This window comes from Mauremys mutica, chromosome 5 (genome assembly GCF_020497125.1).
Source record: "Mauremys mutica isolate MM-2020 ecotype Southern chromosome 5, ASM2049712v1, whole genome shotgun sequence".
In the NCBI taxonomy this organism is placed as follows: domain Eukaryota; kingdom Metazoa; phylum Chordata; order Testudines; family Geoemydidae; genus Mauremys; species Mauremys mutica.
Window position 1 is genome coordinate 137,748,421 of NC_059076.1, and position 15,551 is coordinate 137,763,971.

Here is a 15,551-nt window from a genome sequence, read left to right on the forward strand (position 1 = left end):
ATGATACCCAAGGTCTCCGTGATGTTTACATATATTCCCTCTCTGCACATTGGTAGTAGCACTTGTGGCAAAACATAAGAACGGCCATACTGGGTCAGATCAATGGTCTATCTAGCCCAGTATCCTGTCTTCAGACAGTGGCCAGTGCCAAATGCTTCAGAAGGAATGAACAGAACAGAGCAATTATCAAGTGATCCATCCCCTGTCGTCCAGTCCCAGCTTCTAGCAGTCAGAGGCTTGGGACACCCAGAGCACGGGATTGCATTCCTGACCATCTGGGCTAATAGCCATTGACGGATCTATCCTCCAGGAACTTATCTAATTCTTTTTGGAACCCGCTGGTTGACTCTGCATTCTGTGAAGTACTTCCTTTCATTTATTTTAAACCTGCTGCCTATTAATTTCATTGGGTGGCCCCTGGTTCTTGTGTTATGGGAAGGGGTAAATAACATTTCCTTATTCACTTTCTCCACCCTGTTCATGATTTTCCCAAAAAAGCAGACAGCGAAGCATCTCAGATAAAATAAGAGACCAGAGAAACAGTGCACAGTCTCTGGGCCTCCACACAAATGCCTCTGCCCTCCGTAAACGTTCAGAGATCTGTGGGAATTCCTCTCATAATGCAGCATGGCAGGGAGTTAGGAAAATCGTGTCCCCCTGCTGTTTTCATAGGCAATTACAATTTCCCTGAGGAAATGATCTGAAGGACACTGCACAGTGGGACTCATTGGGTTTCCTGGCCCTTCAGCATTTTCCCCCTTAGCTAGAGACAAGACAGTCCATTATTATTCATTGATTGTTCAGTGTACTCAGTTCTGTACAAAGCAAGGGGGAGACATTATCTCTGCTCCAAGGATCTGAGAGAAGAGAGGCCAGGTGGATTGGGAGGAGGAAGGGAGTTCCACGCGTAGGAGGCAGCAAAGAAGAAAGTACAAACAGCAGAAAGAAGGTTCATAAGAGAGGTGGACCCAATAAAATCCTGAATTCAAACAGATCGGAGTGTTTGGAAAGGCTGGCTCTGAACTTTGCAGTTTGGGCCCGACTCTTGATCATAAATTCCCCCTACAGCTCAAACCAAAGGAGTTGCTCCTCTACCTCACTGAGTAATTATTTTATCTACTAGAGTGCCTGCCTTTCCCATCAGGGTGCTGTACAGACCTTTAAAATAAGAGTAATAATTTACCACGTAAATCAAACAAGATAGAAAAAAGGGGAACATGGATCTCACACAAGGACTGATAATTAAAACAAATTCTCTGGAAAAACACGTGTTTTTGGTGCTGGGAGTTGTGGGTTCCACTCCCCCGTATGTGGTTACAAAATTGGAACAAGACTATTGTAAAAAACTATGAACCTCAGATTCTCTGTAGCAAGCATGCGTTCCACCTTATTTGTGACAATATGGAACAGAACAGTGAAATATGTGTTGAATCCACCACTGCTCTCCAGGAGGAAGCAAGAAGAGAGGTGGATGGCCACAGGATTGGGGAGACAGGAAACTATGTTCTAACTACACACTTGCTGTGTGACTTACAAATCACTTGGACCCAATTTCCATAGGTGCTGAGAACTTGCAGTTTATGTTGACTTCAGGTGAAGTTGTAGGTTCTCAGAACCTGTGTAAAGCATGCCTTTACTCTCTCCATGCCTCCTTTTTTCATCTGGAAGATAGAGATAATATTCCTTTTTCTCCCTGGAGTATTGTAAATATTAAACAATGGTTAAGCTGCTCAAGTTCCTTGATGAATGATGCTGTAAAAGGACCAAGTATAAATTCCAGATGCAACACAAACTGTATTGTAGACTCCTTGAACATTTCCACCAGCAGGATTGTTTTTACCAGATTAGATCACCAATTGAGGGGTTATGGCTGTTTGTTGCTAAGGCTTCAAACCTGCAGCTCCAGCAGCTTCTGGAAGTCCAAGTGGCAGTGACAGCCCAGAGCATTTAAGAACCAGACTGTGAGTGTCTCTTTCAGAAAGCGATCATGTCTAAGTCATCCATTTCTTTACAGATGGTGCAACGTGTAACTACCTGCTCATTGTTTATTATTTCTATTGTGGTAGCACCTAGGAAAGCCTCAAACAGTTTAATGGACAGCCTCTAATGCCCTTCTGACTTGCAATACATTTGATTGATGTTTGACTCTCGTAGTTTCCTGGGCAGCTAGACAGGTATAATGTAGAAATCTAAATGTAATCAAACCAAGCAGAACTAACTGAAAATAGGAAGGTTCCCAAAGCTTACCATTGGGCATTAACAGGCCATTAAAGGTCACTGTGGACATGTGCTTTTCATCAGCTGAAAACTTAAAAAAAAACTCGAACAATGAAGCTAACTGACTTTTTAATTAGCATCTATGGCGAGATAACACAAAACCAAGCAGATTCCATACAGCTATATTCCTTTTCCTGGGGGAAAAGGTCACCGACATGCGTACCACAGGAATGGGTCCAATAAATAAGGCAAAAGCTTTAGCAAGCACTTGTAGACTCTTCTGCAGCATTTGGAGGTGGTTACATGACTCCAAATGGACACTTGGAAAGTCATTAACAGCAACTTTCATCCCAGAGGATCCCAAGTAACAATGATTAGTCAGATGGGCAGTGAGGGATAGTCCATTAACATAGTTTTTTAAAAGGGGAAGGACCTAAAAAGATTGCTAGTCGCCAGGGCCAGCTCCAGGCACCAGCCCAGCAAGCAGGTGCTTGGGGCAGCCAACGGAGAGGCTCTTCAGCGGCGGGTCCCTCACTCCCTCTCGGAGCGAAGGACCAGCCGCAGAATTGCTGCCGAAGACTGAAACCACCCTGACCCTCCATCCTTGCATGCTATTTCACATTCCCCACCCTTTGTCTACTTTTTTTAGACTGTAAACTCTTCAGCCGGGGATTGTGTCTTCCTATACACTATTACAGTGTTTACCACACTTTGGATGCTACTGTGACAAACAAGTAATAATAAAAGCCCTTTCTAAACTACATAAAAGGAGATGATGTCACTCTGTCCCATTTTCTCTTGACTCTGGGGTAGAACATGACAGCTGCTTAATAGCACGATACCACTAGTTTAGCAGAGGTGAAAAATATTGAACTGGATCCTCACGTGGGGTAATTCAGTGTAGCTCCACTGACTTCACTGAAACTACACCAATTTACATCAGCTGAGGATCTGGTCCATCATATGCAATGGAAGCTTCAGGGGGAATTTAGCTGGGCAGACTGTAATTAGTCAGGACACTGGAGCTTTCATCTCTAACTTTTATGAAAAGCGCTGTGAATTTTTTAATGATCACAAGAAGTTAAGGCCCCTTTTATATTTCACCCTTCTAGATGAAATGAATACAGAAATATACAATAAAGTTTTATACCCAAGAGAATTCTTTGTAATTAATAAATAATATCTCTGCCTTAACTATAGTGAAGCAGGAAATACTGCAATTATAACAACTCTCAGTTTGCATGTACTTGTTTTACTCAGATGCCTTTCCTGTTTATGCATTCATACAGCCTCCTCTATGGTAAGCAACAAAAGCCTACTCTGGGTATCAAGTGTAAATTGAGAACCACAGCCTTTACAATTTGTCTTCTATCACTGGGACATCAGTTATGTGTATAACCAAACATCCTGGAGAGGGCATCTAGCTAACGGAAGGTGGATTAGAGACAGAAAGAAAGATCAGTTCAACCAGAACTGGGTTGAAAAATTTGTATCAACAATTTTCTGTCCACTGAACACTTACCAGATTACACTTAAAATTAAAATTAGTTGGGTTTGGTCCTGCTTTGAGCAGGGGGTTGGACTAGATGACCTCCTGAGGTCCCTTCCAACCCTGAGATTCTATGATTCTATGATTCTTTATCATCTTCCTGTAACACAAGTCCAATGTACCATGGGGACAGTTTGCTGCCTTACCTGCTCTTATGACACTTGAGAATGGACTTGCTGATCATCTCAAGATAGACTCCCTAGTGGATGGGAGGGCAGGGCATTCTCTTCAAAGGGCATGAGTCTAAGAAATCATCTCCACAACTGATGTGTATAATTTGTACTCGTTAATGAAAATTCAACATTGTTGGGGGGTGGGGACAGGGATTTTTTTCATGCTGAATGTGGTAAGATGAGGTCCTGAAACATAAACCCTTGTATCAGAGGCCTAAGGCCTGAGCTAAAGTAATGGTCAAGACTTTGCTAACATAAAGCAAAGTTAAGCTGTGAGCCAGAAGCAGGCCCTGCTCACAGAAGTTGGCAAGAAGAAGGCTGCTAAAAGGTATCAAGTAGTAGTAGGATGAATACGTGCCAGGATGGCATCAGAACATTCTGGTACAAACACATTCCAAAGAGATAAGGAACAGGCTGACCCATCCTAAAGACACGGTCAAAAGGATAATATGATGGATAGACTTGTTTGTTCGAACCAACATGTACCAGGAGAGAGGTAGCACCCTAACACGTAGAGGGGTTGTACTCAATGTGTCAGGAGTGATGTGTAACTTGTTTGTACCTGTGTATAAGAATGCATCCCTGAGTGGAGATCTTTGTCTGGACTAGAGGGCAGTGGTAAATCCCGCCACTGACTGAGCCGGTCCATTGTCAGGGAGCACATATGTACTAGCAAAACTGCAGATATCTGATCCGGGGAGCTAAAGACTGTGTTTCATTTGGCAATAAACCTGGCCAGGTGCCGTCATACCTTATCAGAGTTTGTGGTCATTGGGTGGTTCACTCAAAATCTGCTGTGCCAGCTATCTGCGCAGAGCTGGGACAGCACACACGCAGACAGCTGACTTTTATCAACAGAGCAGAGCACCACACTGACGACACTGGTTAGCATTTATTTGTAACTGGAACCTTGACTTTTTTGAGTTGAGGCATTTTAGGCCTTCAGGGTTTGAGTGCCAAAAAATGTAAAACTATTACTCTCTATGGATATAGTTTGGGAATGGGAGAACACTTTGGGAATGGAAACGGTGAATTCCCAACAAAATGGAAAAATACATTTTCCATCGGCCTCTACTGGTGATTACAACAGGATTGTACAATGGTACAGTCATTATTAATGGAAGGCACAAATCTAATCCACTCCATAGAGTGCTAAAATTGTCCCACCTTAAAGATGGTATCAGTTACAATCTGCAGGCTTATCCTATCCAATGGAAACCTTTCATGGCTGTTTAATTAACTCACTTTTGTGCAAAACTGTAGAAAAATGACTACGGTAAAGTGACAGTTACTGCAAATCAATCGGAAGCTATTTAATTTTTTCAGCAGTACAAAATAATTACAAACAATGAACTATGAAATAAAAATTTAAAAAATCATTGTTAAAATAGTTATTAAAAATAAATATTTAAAATCTGTTGTCCACATGAGATCATGGATTCTTAAGTATTTATAAATACTACAAAACTAAATTAATCTGGGAAAGGCATAACAATGCTACTGAAACCAGTCATTTATTTTAAAAAAATGTAAAAATCTACCATCCACATAAAATCATTGATCCTTAATTATAAATACATCCAAACTTTCAATATGTGAAGGGAATACGACATTATTGAATTACACCAAACATACTCTGCACATTGGAATATTTACTGTGTATTCTATTCTCACATCATAAATTAATGTACATAGGAAAGATGCTGGAAACTCACTACACGCAATACACCTTATTGAAACAGAAGACTGTTTTTCCGATCAGTTCCAAGGTACTTTTCTCCCTAAGATGTGATTGGTGATTTTCTGTGGGGAAATATGAAGATAAATGACAGATTAATTAGTATTATTTCTCTAACAATGCTACTACCTAGCATTTAACTGTTCAAAACACTGTCACCAATAAGTAAATACTGATAAATCCCTTAACATATATCTTACACCAGCTGTGCTTTCCCCCTTAGAGGTATAAGCAGACAAGAATGACACACTTCCTGCTGGTGGAATGGCACAAGCAGAGAACCAGAGAGGGACAAGTTCCTGTTGTTATTACACAAGCAAATGGAAAAATAAACTATCATTTTCCAAATAATGGTTGATATTTCAATTATGAACTCACAAACCTGTTTTGACTGATATAATGGACTTACTGTGTGATGAAAGCAACAGCTGTTACTCCACTGTTTTAGTTGCCAGTGGTTATGCCTTGCTGTTTTCTAATTGGCAGTTTTGTAGAAAGCTGGCAGAGTTAAAAGTCTATCTATCCAATGGTCTCTGACTACCATGGACTCAAAATGTTGCCCCAGACTGAACTGAACTCTGGTCCCAAACACGAATGATAAGAGGGTAGGGATAGGATACAGAGGGACCTAGACACATTAGTGGATTGGGCCAAAAGAAATATGATGAGGTTCAACAAGGACAAGTGCAGAGTCCTGCACTTAGGACGGAAGAATCCCATGCACTGCTACAGACTAGGGACCGAATGGCTGGGCAGCAGTTCTGCAGAAAAGGACCTAGGGGTTACGGTGGACGAAAAGCTGAATATGAGTCAACAGTGTGCCCTTGTTGCCAAGAAGGCTAATGGCATTTTGGGTTGTATAAGTAGGGGCATTTCCAGCAGATCGAGGGATGTGATCATTCCCCTCTACTCAGCACTGGTGAGGCCTCATTTGGAGTACTGTGTCCAGTTTTGGGCCCCACACTACAAGAAGGATGTGGATAAATTGGAGAGAGTCCAGCGGAGGGCAACAAAAATGATTAGGGGGCTGGAGCACATGACTTATGAGGAGAGGCTGAGGGAACTGGGATTGTTTAGCCTGCAGAAGAGAAGAATGAGGGGGGATTTGATAGCTGCTTTCAGCTACCTGAAAGGGGGTTCCAAAGAGGATGGATCTAGACTGTTCTCAGTGGTAGAAGACGACAGAACAAGGAGTAATGGTCTCAAGTTGCAGAGGGGGAGGTTTAGGCTGGATATTAGGAAAAACTTTTTCACTAGTAGGGTGGTGAAGAACTGGAATGGGTTACCTAGGGAGGTAGTGGAATCTCCTTCCTTAGAGGTTTTTAAGGTCAGGCTTGACAAAGCCCTGGCTGGGATGATTTAGTTGGGTTTGGTCCTGCTTTGAGCCGGGGGTTGGACTAGATGACCTCCTGAGGTCCCTTCCAACCCTGAGATTCTATGATTCTATGAACTTTAATGACCTCTCCCTTAAACATTTTTTAAAAAATGTTTAAAAGTCACTGGTGGGGAGGCAACAAGGTCAAAAATCAGATGAACAGATTCACTAAAGCAGCAAGTGGGAATCACAGCTCTGAGAAGTTTATTAGATGCCTATATGCCTCTGGAAACAACATTCTTTCCAGTTGGTGTAATGACACCTAGTGGCCAATATCTTACCTACAGCCTCCCTCCCTCCCCGCCCCACCCTTAAAGTGACATCTAATCTCAAAAACTGGCTCATTGTTTCTGATTTTTAATGCATGCATGGACGCTCAGATCTTTAAAAGGGAAAATATGTAATTAAATTAATTTGTCCAACACTTGTGGGATTTTTTTCCTATGCTACCCAACTTTGATTCATCAGCAGAGCAACATCCATCCTGTGTCCTGAATGAGACAGGGGGCCCGTGGAAAAAAACAGTAAGTGATCATGTAATTAAAGACTGTATCATAATGCATACACACAAGAGGGTCCAATTAGAGTTAATCAACCTGGAATTCTCCCCCAGTTCCAGTCTCCTTGCCCAGCCACTCTCAGTCTGACCTAGCCAACCTCCTATTTTCTCCTTTCTCCCTGTGCCAGCCTCCAGTTCCAGTCTCCCGCCACATACTCAGTGCTCCTTGTTCCAACCTACTGACCTAGCAGGTCTGGCACGTGTTCCGTCTGCATTCAAATCAGACAGCTTCCTCCTCCAGGCTTTCTGGGCCAAGAAGGGAGTCATAATTGAGAACACAGCAGATAGGTTCCCTGCTCTCAGTTATTGCACCCACAACCCAGCTCTGACAGAGTCTACAGCAGCTCAGAACTGCAATGCAGGGAAATTCCTGCTCAGCCACAGGCTACACAGTCTGACTTCCTTCTTCATAGGGGAAGTTTCCATTTTAAATGGCAAAATTCAATATCTTCCATCAGTGTCTGAAGTGTTGTAGTAGCTGGGAAGGTCCCAGAATATTTGTCCAGTAAGAGGAGGTTACTCACCTGAGCAGTAACTGACGTTCTTCGAGATGAGTGTCCTTGTGAGTGCTCCACTCCAGGTGTTGGTGTATCCCTGCGCCTTCGCTCGGAGATTTTGACAGCACGCGCAGAGCCTGTCCCACACACTGACTGTGCCTTAATAGTACACGTGCCCGACTGGTCTCCTCAGTTCCTTCTCTACAATGGAGGCTACTCCAACTCCGAAGTAGAGGGGAGGAGGGTGGGTAGTGCTAGGGTAAAAATCTTCCGACGAACGTGCATGCGGCACGTGCACACCTAATTGGAATCGATATGAGCAAGCACTCGAAGAACCATTTTTGTTGACTTAAAGGGCTCTTAAAATCGATTTCTGTACTCCTCCCTGATGAGGGGATTAGCGCTGAAATCGACATCGCTAGATCGAATTTGGGGTAGTGTGGATGTAATTCGACGGTATTGGCCTCCAGGAGCTATCCCAGAGTGCTCCATTGTGACCGCTCTGGACAGCACTTTGAACTCAGATGCACTAGCCTGGTACACAGGAAAAGCCCCAGAAACTTTTGAATTTCATTTCCTGTCTGGCCAGTGTGGCGAACTCAGCAGCACTCAGCAGCACAGGTGACCATGCAGTCCCCCTAGAATGTTGCTACGCTCCCCCTATCATCTCCATCCCTGAGGTTATCACAGATTAGAAGGCGGAAAAAAACACACTCGCGATGACATGTTTTCTGAGCTCATGCAGTCCTCCCGCACTGATAGGGCACAGCAAAATGCCTGGTGGCATTCAGTGGCAGAGGTCAGGAAAGAACTGCTGTGTTTGCTTAACGGCAAAAGTTTCATGCCTCGCTAGCAATCCTGCCTGAGCCAGGTTGCTGTGTTACATGCACTCCACGCTGTGTCAGCCTTGGGCGGGGGCATGACTGCTTTGTGAGCAGGAAGGCCATAGATATAGACATTGCATTAGGTAGCTTCTGTAGCTAGAGAAAACATTCCTGTGCATTCGGCAAAGTCTGTGGCAAAAAAAGAGAAGCCCAGTAGTGTAGCAGTTATCATGTTCACCTAAAATGCAAAACATCCCCGGTTCGAAACTGGCGGAAACAGGTCACTGTTCCTTTTTCTGACTCCCCTCCTGCATTTTTAGTCTTAGAACAGACCGCCCTATGAAATTTTACTGCAAATTAAGAACATAAGAAAGGCCATACCAGGTCAGACCAAAGGTCCATCTAGCCCAGTATCTGTCTACCGACAGTGGCCAATGCCAGGTGCCCCAGAGGGAGTGAACCTAACAGGCAATGATCAAGTGATCTCTCTCCTGCCATCCATCTCCATCCTCTGACGAACAGAGGCTAGGGACACCATTCTTACCCATCCTGGCTAATAGCCATTTATGGACTTAGCCACCATGAATTTATCCAGTCCCTTTTTAAACATTGTTATAGTCCTAGCCTTCACAACCTCCTCAGGTAAGGAGTTCCACAAGTTGACTGTGCGCTGTGTGAAGAAGAACTTCCTTTTATTTGTTTTAAACCTGCTGCCTATTAATTTCATTTGGTGACCCCTAGTTCTTGTATTATGGGAATAAGTAAATAACTTTTCCTTATCCACTTTCTCAACATCACTCATGATTTTATATACCTCTATCATGTCCCCCCTTAGTCTTCTCTTTTCCAAGCTGAAGAGTCCTAGCCAATTATGAGTTAAATAATATGGAAGCTCTCTTTAAGTTATAGTCCCGGGTTCCTTACCCTTTCAGCTGCTCTGATAAATTAACATTTTTGTTAGGGGCGGGGAAAAAATTTCATGAAGCCTTTTATAGTGACTAAATGCTATCTAAGATTCTGAAATAATCTTAACGTGGCCCATAGAGTGCAATCCTTTGTTCTGGATTTGTCATTCCACAAGTTGAACTGCTCCTTACTACTGCCCAGGTTTCATGAGCCATGGGAGCAAGGAGAAGGCTGGGGTAGGTGCGACCGCGCAGTAATGCCGGCTGGGAGAGCAGCCTGAGGCAGAAGCCTCCTGCTCACATGATATTCCAGGCAGGACTGAATCTCCATGAGACGAAATTTAAAGAAGAGAATGACCTGGAGTCACTCCCATTCAGTGCTCTAAGAGAAGGATAGCCATATCTGTCCAGGCACCCCTGATTGACCTCACTGAGGTCTGCTAGCTGAGCGGGACCCCCGGCTGGCAGGAGCTGGCAGACGGAGCCGCGCAGCCCGCTGCCAGTCTGGGGCTCCATCCGTCGGCCCCACTCAGCCCGCTGCCTGCCTGGGGTTCCGATCATCCAGGCAGGCAGCAGGCTGAGCAGGTCCGGCAGACGGGACCCTGGAAAAAAATTGTGAAATGATTGTCTGCCATTGCTTTCATGGAAGGGGAGGAGGGGCCTGACGATATGCACCCAAAACCACCCACGGCAAAGTTTTTACCCCATCAGGCATTAGGAGCTTAACCCAGAATTCCAATGGGCAGTGGAGACAGTGGGAACTGTGGGATAGCTACCCACAATGCACCGCTCTGTAAGTCGATGCTAGCCGCGGTAGTGAGGACGCACTCCACCGACTTAATGCGTTTAGTGTGGACATATGCAATAGACTGTACAAAATTGAATTCTAAAAAATCGACTTCCATAAAATCAGCCTAATTTAATAGTGTAGACATACCCATAGAGAGTTGTAAGAGGGAGCAAGTGACTAGGGGCTCGAAAAGTTGTTGCATTAAACAGGTTAACACTAAGTGAAGGTCCCACGGAGGGGTAGGTGGTTTAATGTCTGGGTATAGGGATTGGAGCCCTTTAAGAAAGCGCTTGGTGATTGGATGAGCAAAAACAGACGTACAATTGATCTTGATGTGAAAGGTTGTAATAGCAGCTAAGTGGACTTTGATGGAGCTGAAAGAAAAGCCGGATTGATTCAGGTGTAGTAGATAATCAAGTATGGCGGAAGAGGTGCGGAAGTGGGAAGAATTTGGTTGTTTGAGCACCAATGTATGAACTGTTTCCACTTTTGGAGATATGTGGTGTGAGTAAACTGAGTTCTTCTATGTAAGAGTACTCTTTGAACCTGTTCAGAACATGCTAGTTCACTTTGTGAGAACTATGGATAGGTTGGGGTGAAGAAATCGGATGTGTTGCTGCAATAGGAGGTTCAGAGTGAGAGGCAATGAAATTGGTGGACAAATTGACATTCTGGTGAGGAACAGATACCATGGTTGGACCAGGACGAGGCAATCAAAATTACTGTGGCACAATCTGTTCATATCTTTGTCAGAACTCTGTGGAGAACCGGTATTGGGGGAAAAGCATACATTAAGTGTTGAGCTCATGAGATCAGGAACACATCTCCTAATGAATGTTTGCCTAATCCTGGTCTGGAGCAAAATTCGGGACATTTCCTGTTCTTCACAGTCGCGAAGAGGTCCAGGATTGGATAGCCCCAAAGACGGAATATATTGCATATGATCATGTCGTTTATCTCCCATTCATGATCCCAGGGAAAATGTCTGCTTAGTTCATCTGCGGTGGTATTCAGGGCCCCGGGAAGACAGGCTGCTGATATCTAGATGTTGTTCATGAGGCACCAATTCCAGAGCTTCATGGCTTCTGTGCAAGGCAAGTGAGATCAAGTCCCTCCCTGCCTGTTGACATACAACATGCATGCAATGTTTTCTGTCATTATCCTAACACGTCACATGAAAATAGGAGGCCTGTAGGTTGAGGGCTGAAAACCAATCGCCCTGTTCCAGCGCTAGGATTATGGTGGTGAGGGTAACCATTTTGAACTTTTGCTTTTTGATAAATTTGTTTAGCCGCATGAGGTCAAGGATTGGTCGCCATCCCCCGGTTTTCTTTTCTGTTAAGAAGTAATGGGAATAGAAACCTTTCCCTCTATGTTGTTTGGGCACGATTTACACTGACCGCAGTTGGAGGAGATGTTGTACTTCTTGGAGGAGCAGTTGCTCGTGAGAGGGGTTCCTGAAGAGGTACAAGGAGGGTGGGTGGGTGGGAGTGGGGAGAGGAAAGGGACAGAATAGCCAACTGTGACAAGCTCTAAAGCCCACTTCTCGGTGGTAATATTTCGCCATTGATGAGAGAATGGGCATAGGCAGTGACCAAAAATAGGGGCAGATGGTGTAAGCGCTGAAGTGGGAATATTGTTTTCTATACTATCAACCAAGACTTCAAATTTGCTTATTGGTCAGAGGGGGTTGAGACGCTGCCAAGGAGTTGGGATGGCGGCCTTGGTATCTGGGCCTCTGGCGTTGCTGTTGTTGCTCGTGAGATCTATGGAATTGCTGGGTGTATGTGGGGGAGCGTGGTAGCTGGTAAGGCTAGTATCTATATTGTCGCCTTCTGGTCATAGGGGTTTGAATTCCTAGAGACCGGAGAATTATCCTGGAGTCCTTCATGGAGTGGAGTATGTCATTCGCAGTGGAGGCGAATAGTTTGTCACTGTCGAAGGGGAGATCCTCAGTGGTACTCTGGACCTCCTGGGGAAAGGAAGAGGACGAGAGTCGTGACCCTTGGCGCATCACAACTGCTGTTGCAGTGGACCGTGCCACAGTGGGGAGGGATAGCTCAGTGGTTTGAGCATTGGCCTGCTAAACCCAGGGCTGTGAATTCAATCCTTAAGGGGGCCATTTAGGGATCTGGGGCAAAAATCTGTCTGGGAATTGGCCCTGCTTTGAGCAGGGGGTTGGATTAGATGACCTCCTGAGGCCCCTTCCAACCCTGATATTCTATGATGTATTGGCCACTTCAAGGGCAGCTTGAAGAGCAGCACGGAAGATGATTTGTCCCTCAGAAACTATGGCTGTAAATTGTTGTTTCTTTTCTTCTGGAATGTGATCAATGAAGTCCATGAATTTATTGTAATTTTTGTGGTCGTATTTTGCAAGAACAGCTGTATAATTAGCAATGCAAAATTGCAACATGGCTGAAGCGTATACCTTACCTCTGAGCAGATCTAATCGCTTACTGTTCTTGTCAGAAGGGGTAGAGCGGGGAAACTGGTGTTTGTTCTTTTGGTTAACTGCGTCTACTATCAGCGAGTTTGGCACTGGGTGATTAAAAAGGAATTCCAAGCCCTTGGAAGGAATAAAGTACTTCCGGTCTGCTTGGTTACAGGTAGGCAAGCTTGCAGCCGGGGTTTGCCAAATGGCCTTGGCAGGGTCTAAAAGGGCTGCGTTGATGGGTAATGCAATTCTAGAAGAAGAAGAGGGCTGCAGGATGTCGGTTAGCTCATGCTGCTGTTCAGGAACTTCCTCTAGGTTAATTTGTAACTCACTGGCAACTCTTTTAAAGAGGTCTTGAAATTTTGAGAAGTCGTCCGAAGATGTCAGGGGAGGTGGAAGCAATGCTTCATCAGGCGGAATAACTGGTTCCACCGGGTTAGAGGCAGGCCGTGCTTGCTCTTGCGGTTGTGAAAGGGCTGCCTGGGGTCTAGAGTCAGTGGCAGGGTCGTCAGCTGGTGGTACCGAGCAGGTCTCATGCCTCACTGCAGTGGTATAACAACAAGTGTGGTCCCAAGTATAAGGAGCCCATGGAGCCCAATATTGCCACTGTGGTGGGAAGCGCATGGGTGGTGCCATCCAGGAGTTCACGCACCATGGGGCAGGACCCTCGGAGTAGGACAAGGTAGCTTTCCTATGATCTCTCTTGATTGGAGTCTGTGGACGGGGGATCTAATAAGGTAAAAATTCTCCCTGCAGCCCAGATTCCTCATCACTGGAGGAAAGCTGTGTGGATCTTGCCTGAGTGTCTGGAGAGAAGTACGTGTTAAGAAGGGGAGACCGTAAGATACGTGACATCAGCAGATCCTTGACTGTGCGAATTGCGGTGCTGCAGTGCCTCTGTGAGGGGAGGGCTGCGCAAGAGGAATTTGTTGTGAGAAGGGATTCCTCCGCACCAGTGTCCTGAGCGTTCTGTCACTGTCGGCTAGCTCAAAGGCTGACCGTGCTGGGAGAGTGAGAGGAGCCTGCAGGGGGTCAGGCAGGCTAGTATGCATCCGCACCACTTCCACTGCAGTGCCGAACGGTGCTAGATGAGAGGCAAGCAACTGAAAGCCTGAAGCCTTGACACTGGAGGTTAGCGCGACCACTGCACCCGGAGGAGCCCAGTGCATCAAAGGTACTCAGCCAGGGGAGCACCGGAAGGGAAGCAGTACCCGACAAAGTCTTGTCCCTGAGAATACCCTTTGTGGGTGAGAGAGACTGATTTTTTTTGAAGTTTTCTTTTGTCTCTTTGAAGCAGGGGAGCTGCAGTGTACAGCAGAGTCAGAGCCCGGGTCTGAGGCTGGTCTGAGAGATTTTTACAGCAGGAGTAGTTTTAACCGCAGCTCCTTGTCTTTGCATGCCTGGAATTCAATTTGCTACAGTGGGCACATTTTTGGGGGATATGGGACTCCCCTGAACATTTAATACATTTAAAGTGGCCATCTGAAAGAGGGATGGCATCATTACAGTTAGAGCAGCACTTAAAACCTGGAGAACCAGGCATGTCGGAAGCGGCTGCGCTGACAGAAACAAAAAAGTGTTTGAGGGTTTTTTTTGTTTTTTGTTTTAAAGAGAAGAGAAAGGGAAAAGGGCATCTAACTATTACTGGTAAGCTAAACTACGAGGGAAAAGAGTTGAACAAAGGACAGAAGAAATTCTCTAATGAGTCTGCTGAGCTCCGTCTCAGGCCGGGGATGGTAGAGAAGGAACTGAGCAGACCAGTCGGGCACATGTACTATTAAGGCACACTCAGCGTGTGAGGCAGGCTCTGCATGTGCGCGACCGGTACGAGTACTGCTGTCAAAATCTCACAGCGAAGGTGCAGGGATGCACCAACACCTGGAGTGGAGCACCCACAGGGACATCTCTTGAAGAAGAAAAGCTATTACCTCATTTACCTTTTCTCTCTCATATCCTAGGACCAACATGGTTACAACAACATACATGATATATAACTTATGCATATATACAAAAACTAAAGTAGTTAATCCATCTTTCATATTAGTGGAACATGAAAAATCACCTAAGTTTTGCAATCCTAGTGGTTTATGCCATCCCTAGAGCAACTCCATGGAATTAGTTTCTTTACGTACAGTAAGAACCCCTTTACATTATGAACCAACATCAATAGTATGTTAACAACAACAGCTAAACAATTCAGTCTGCAGTTATTCTGTGCGGCCACAGAAGAAAATAAAGATTCATTGCAATAAATACAGTATATCACCCTTCCTGTGAACCAAGGACATGTGCAGGTCTGAAATGTCCTGCTTTGCGCCATCCATCTCTCTCTCTCTCATGTCTCCTGCTAACTGTATTACTTCAATCTCAACGCCAGAAAGTGTTCATTAACATTGTAAGAGTTAACTGTACTTTACATCCAGCAGTGGATATGACCATTAATAAAAATCACACCCCTCTCTCTTTGAATTGTGTCATTCTGTTCTG

At 44.9% G+C, this 15,551-nt stretch overlaps 1 protein-coding gene across 1 annotated transcript in view; it reads right to left on the minus strand.

The window, feature by feature from the left end:
* Positions 1-5,247: 5,247 nt before the first annotated feature.
* The window catches only part of ALMS1 (ALMS1 centrosome and basal body associated protein), a 144,417-nt gene continuing 134,113 nt past the window's right edge, over positions 5,248-15,551 (minus strand). Inside the window, exon 21 of the mRNA XM_045019073.1 lies at positions 5,248-5,742. Within this exon, the coding sequence (XP_044875008.1) occupies positions 5,698-5,742 (45 nt within the window). The 3' untranslated portion in view covers positions 5,248-5,697. The remainder of the gene's footprint in view (positions 5,743-15,551) is intronic.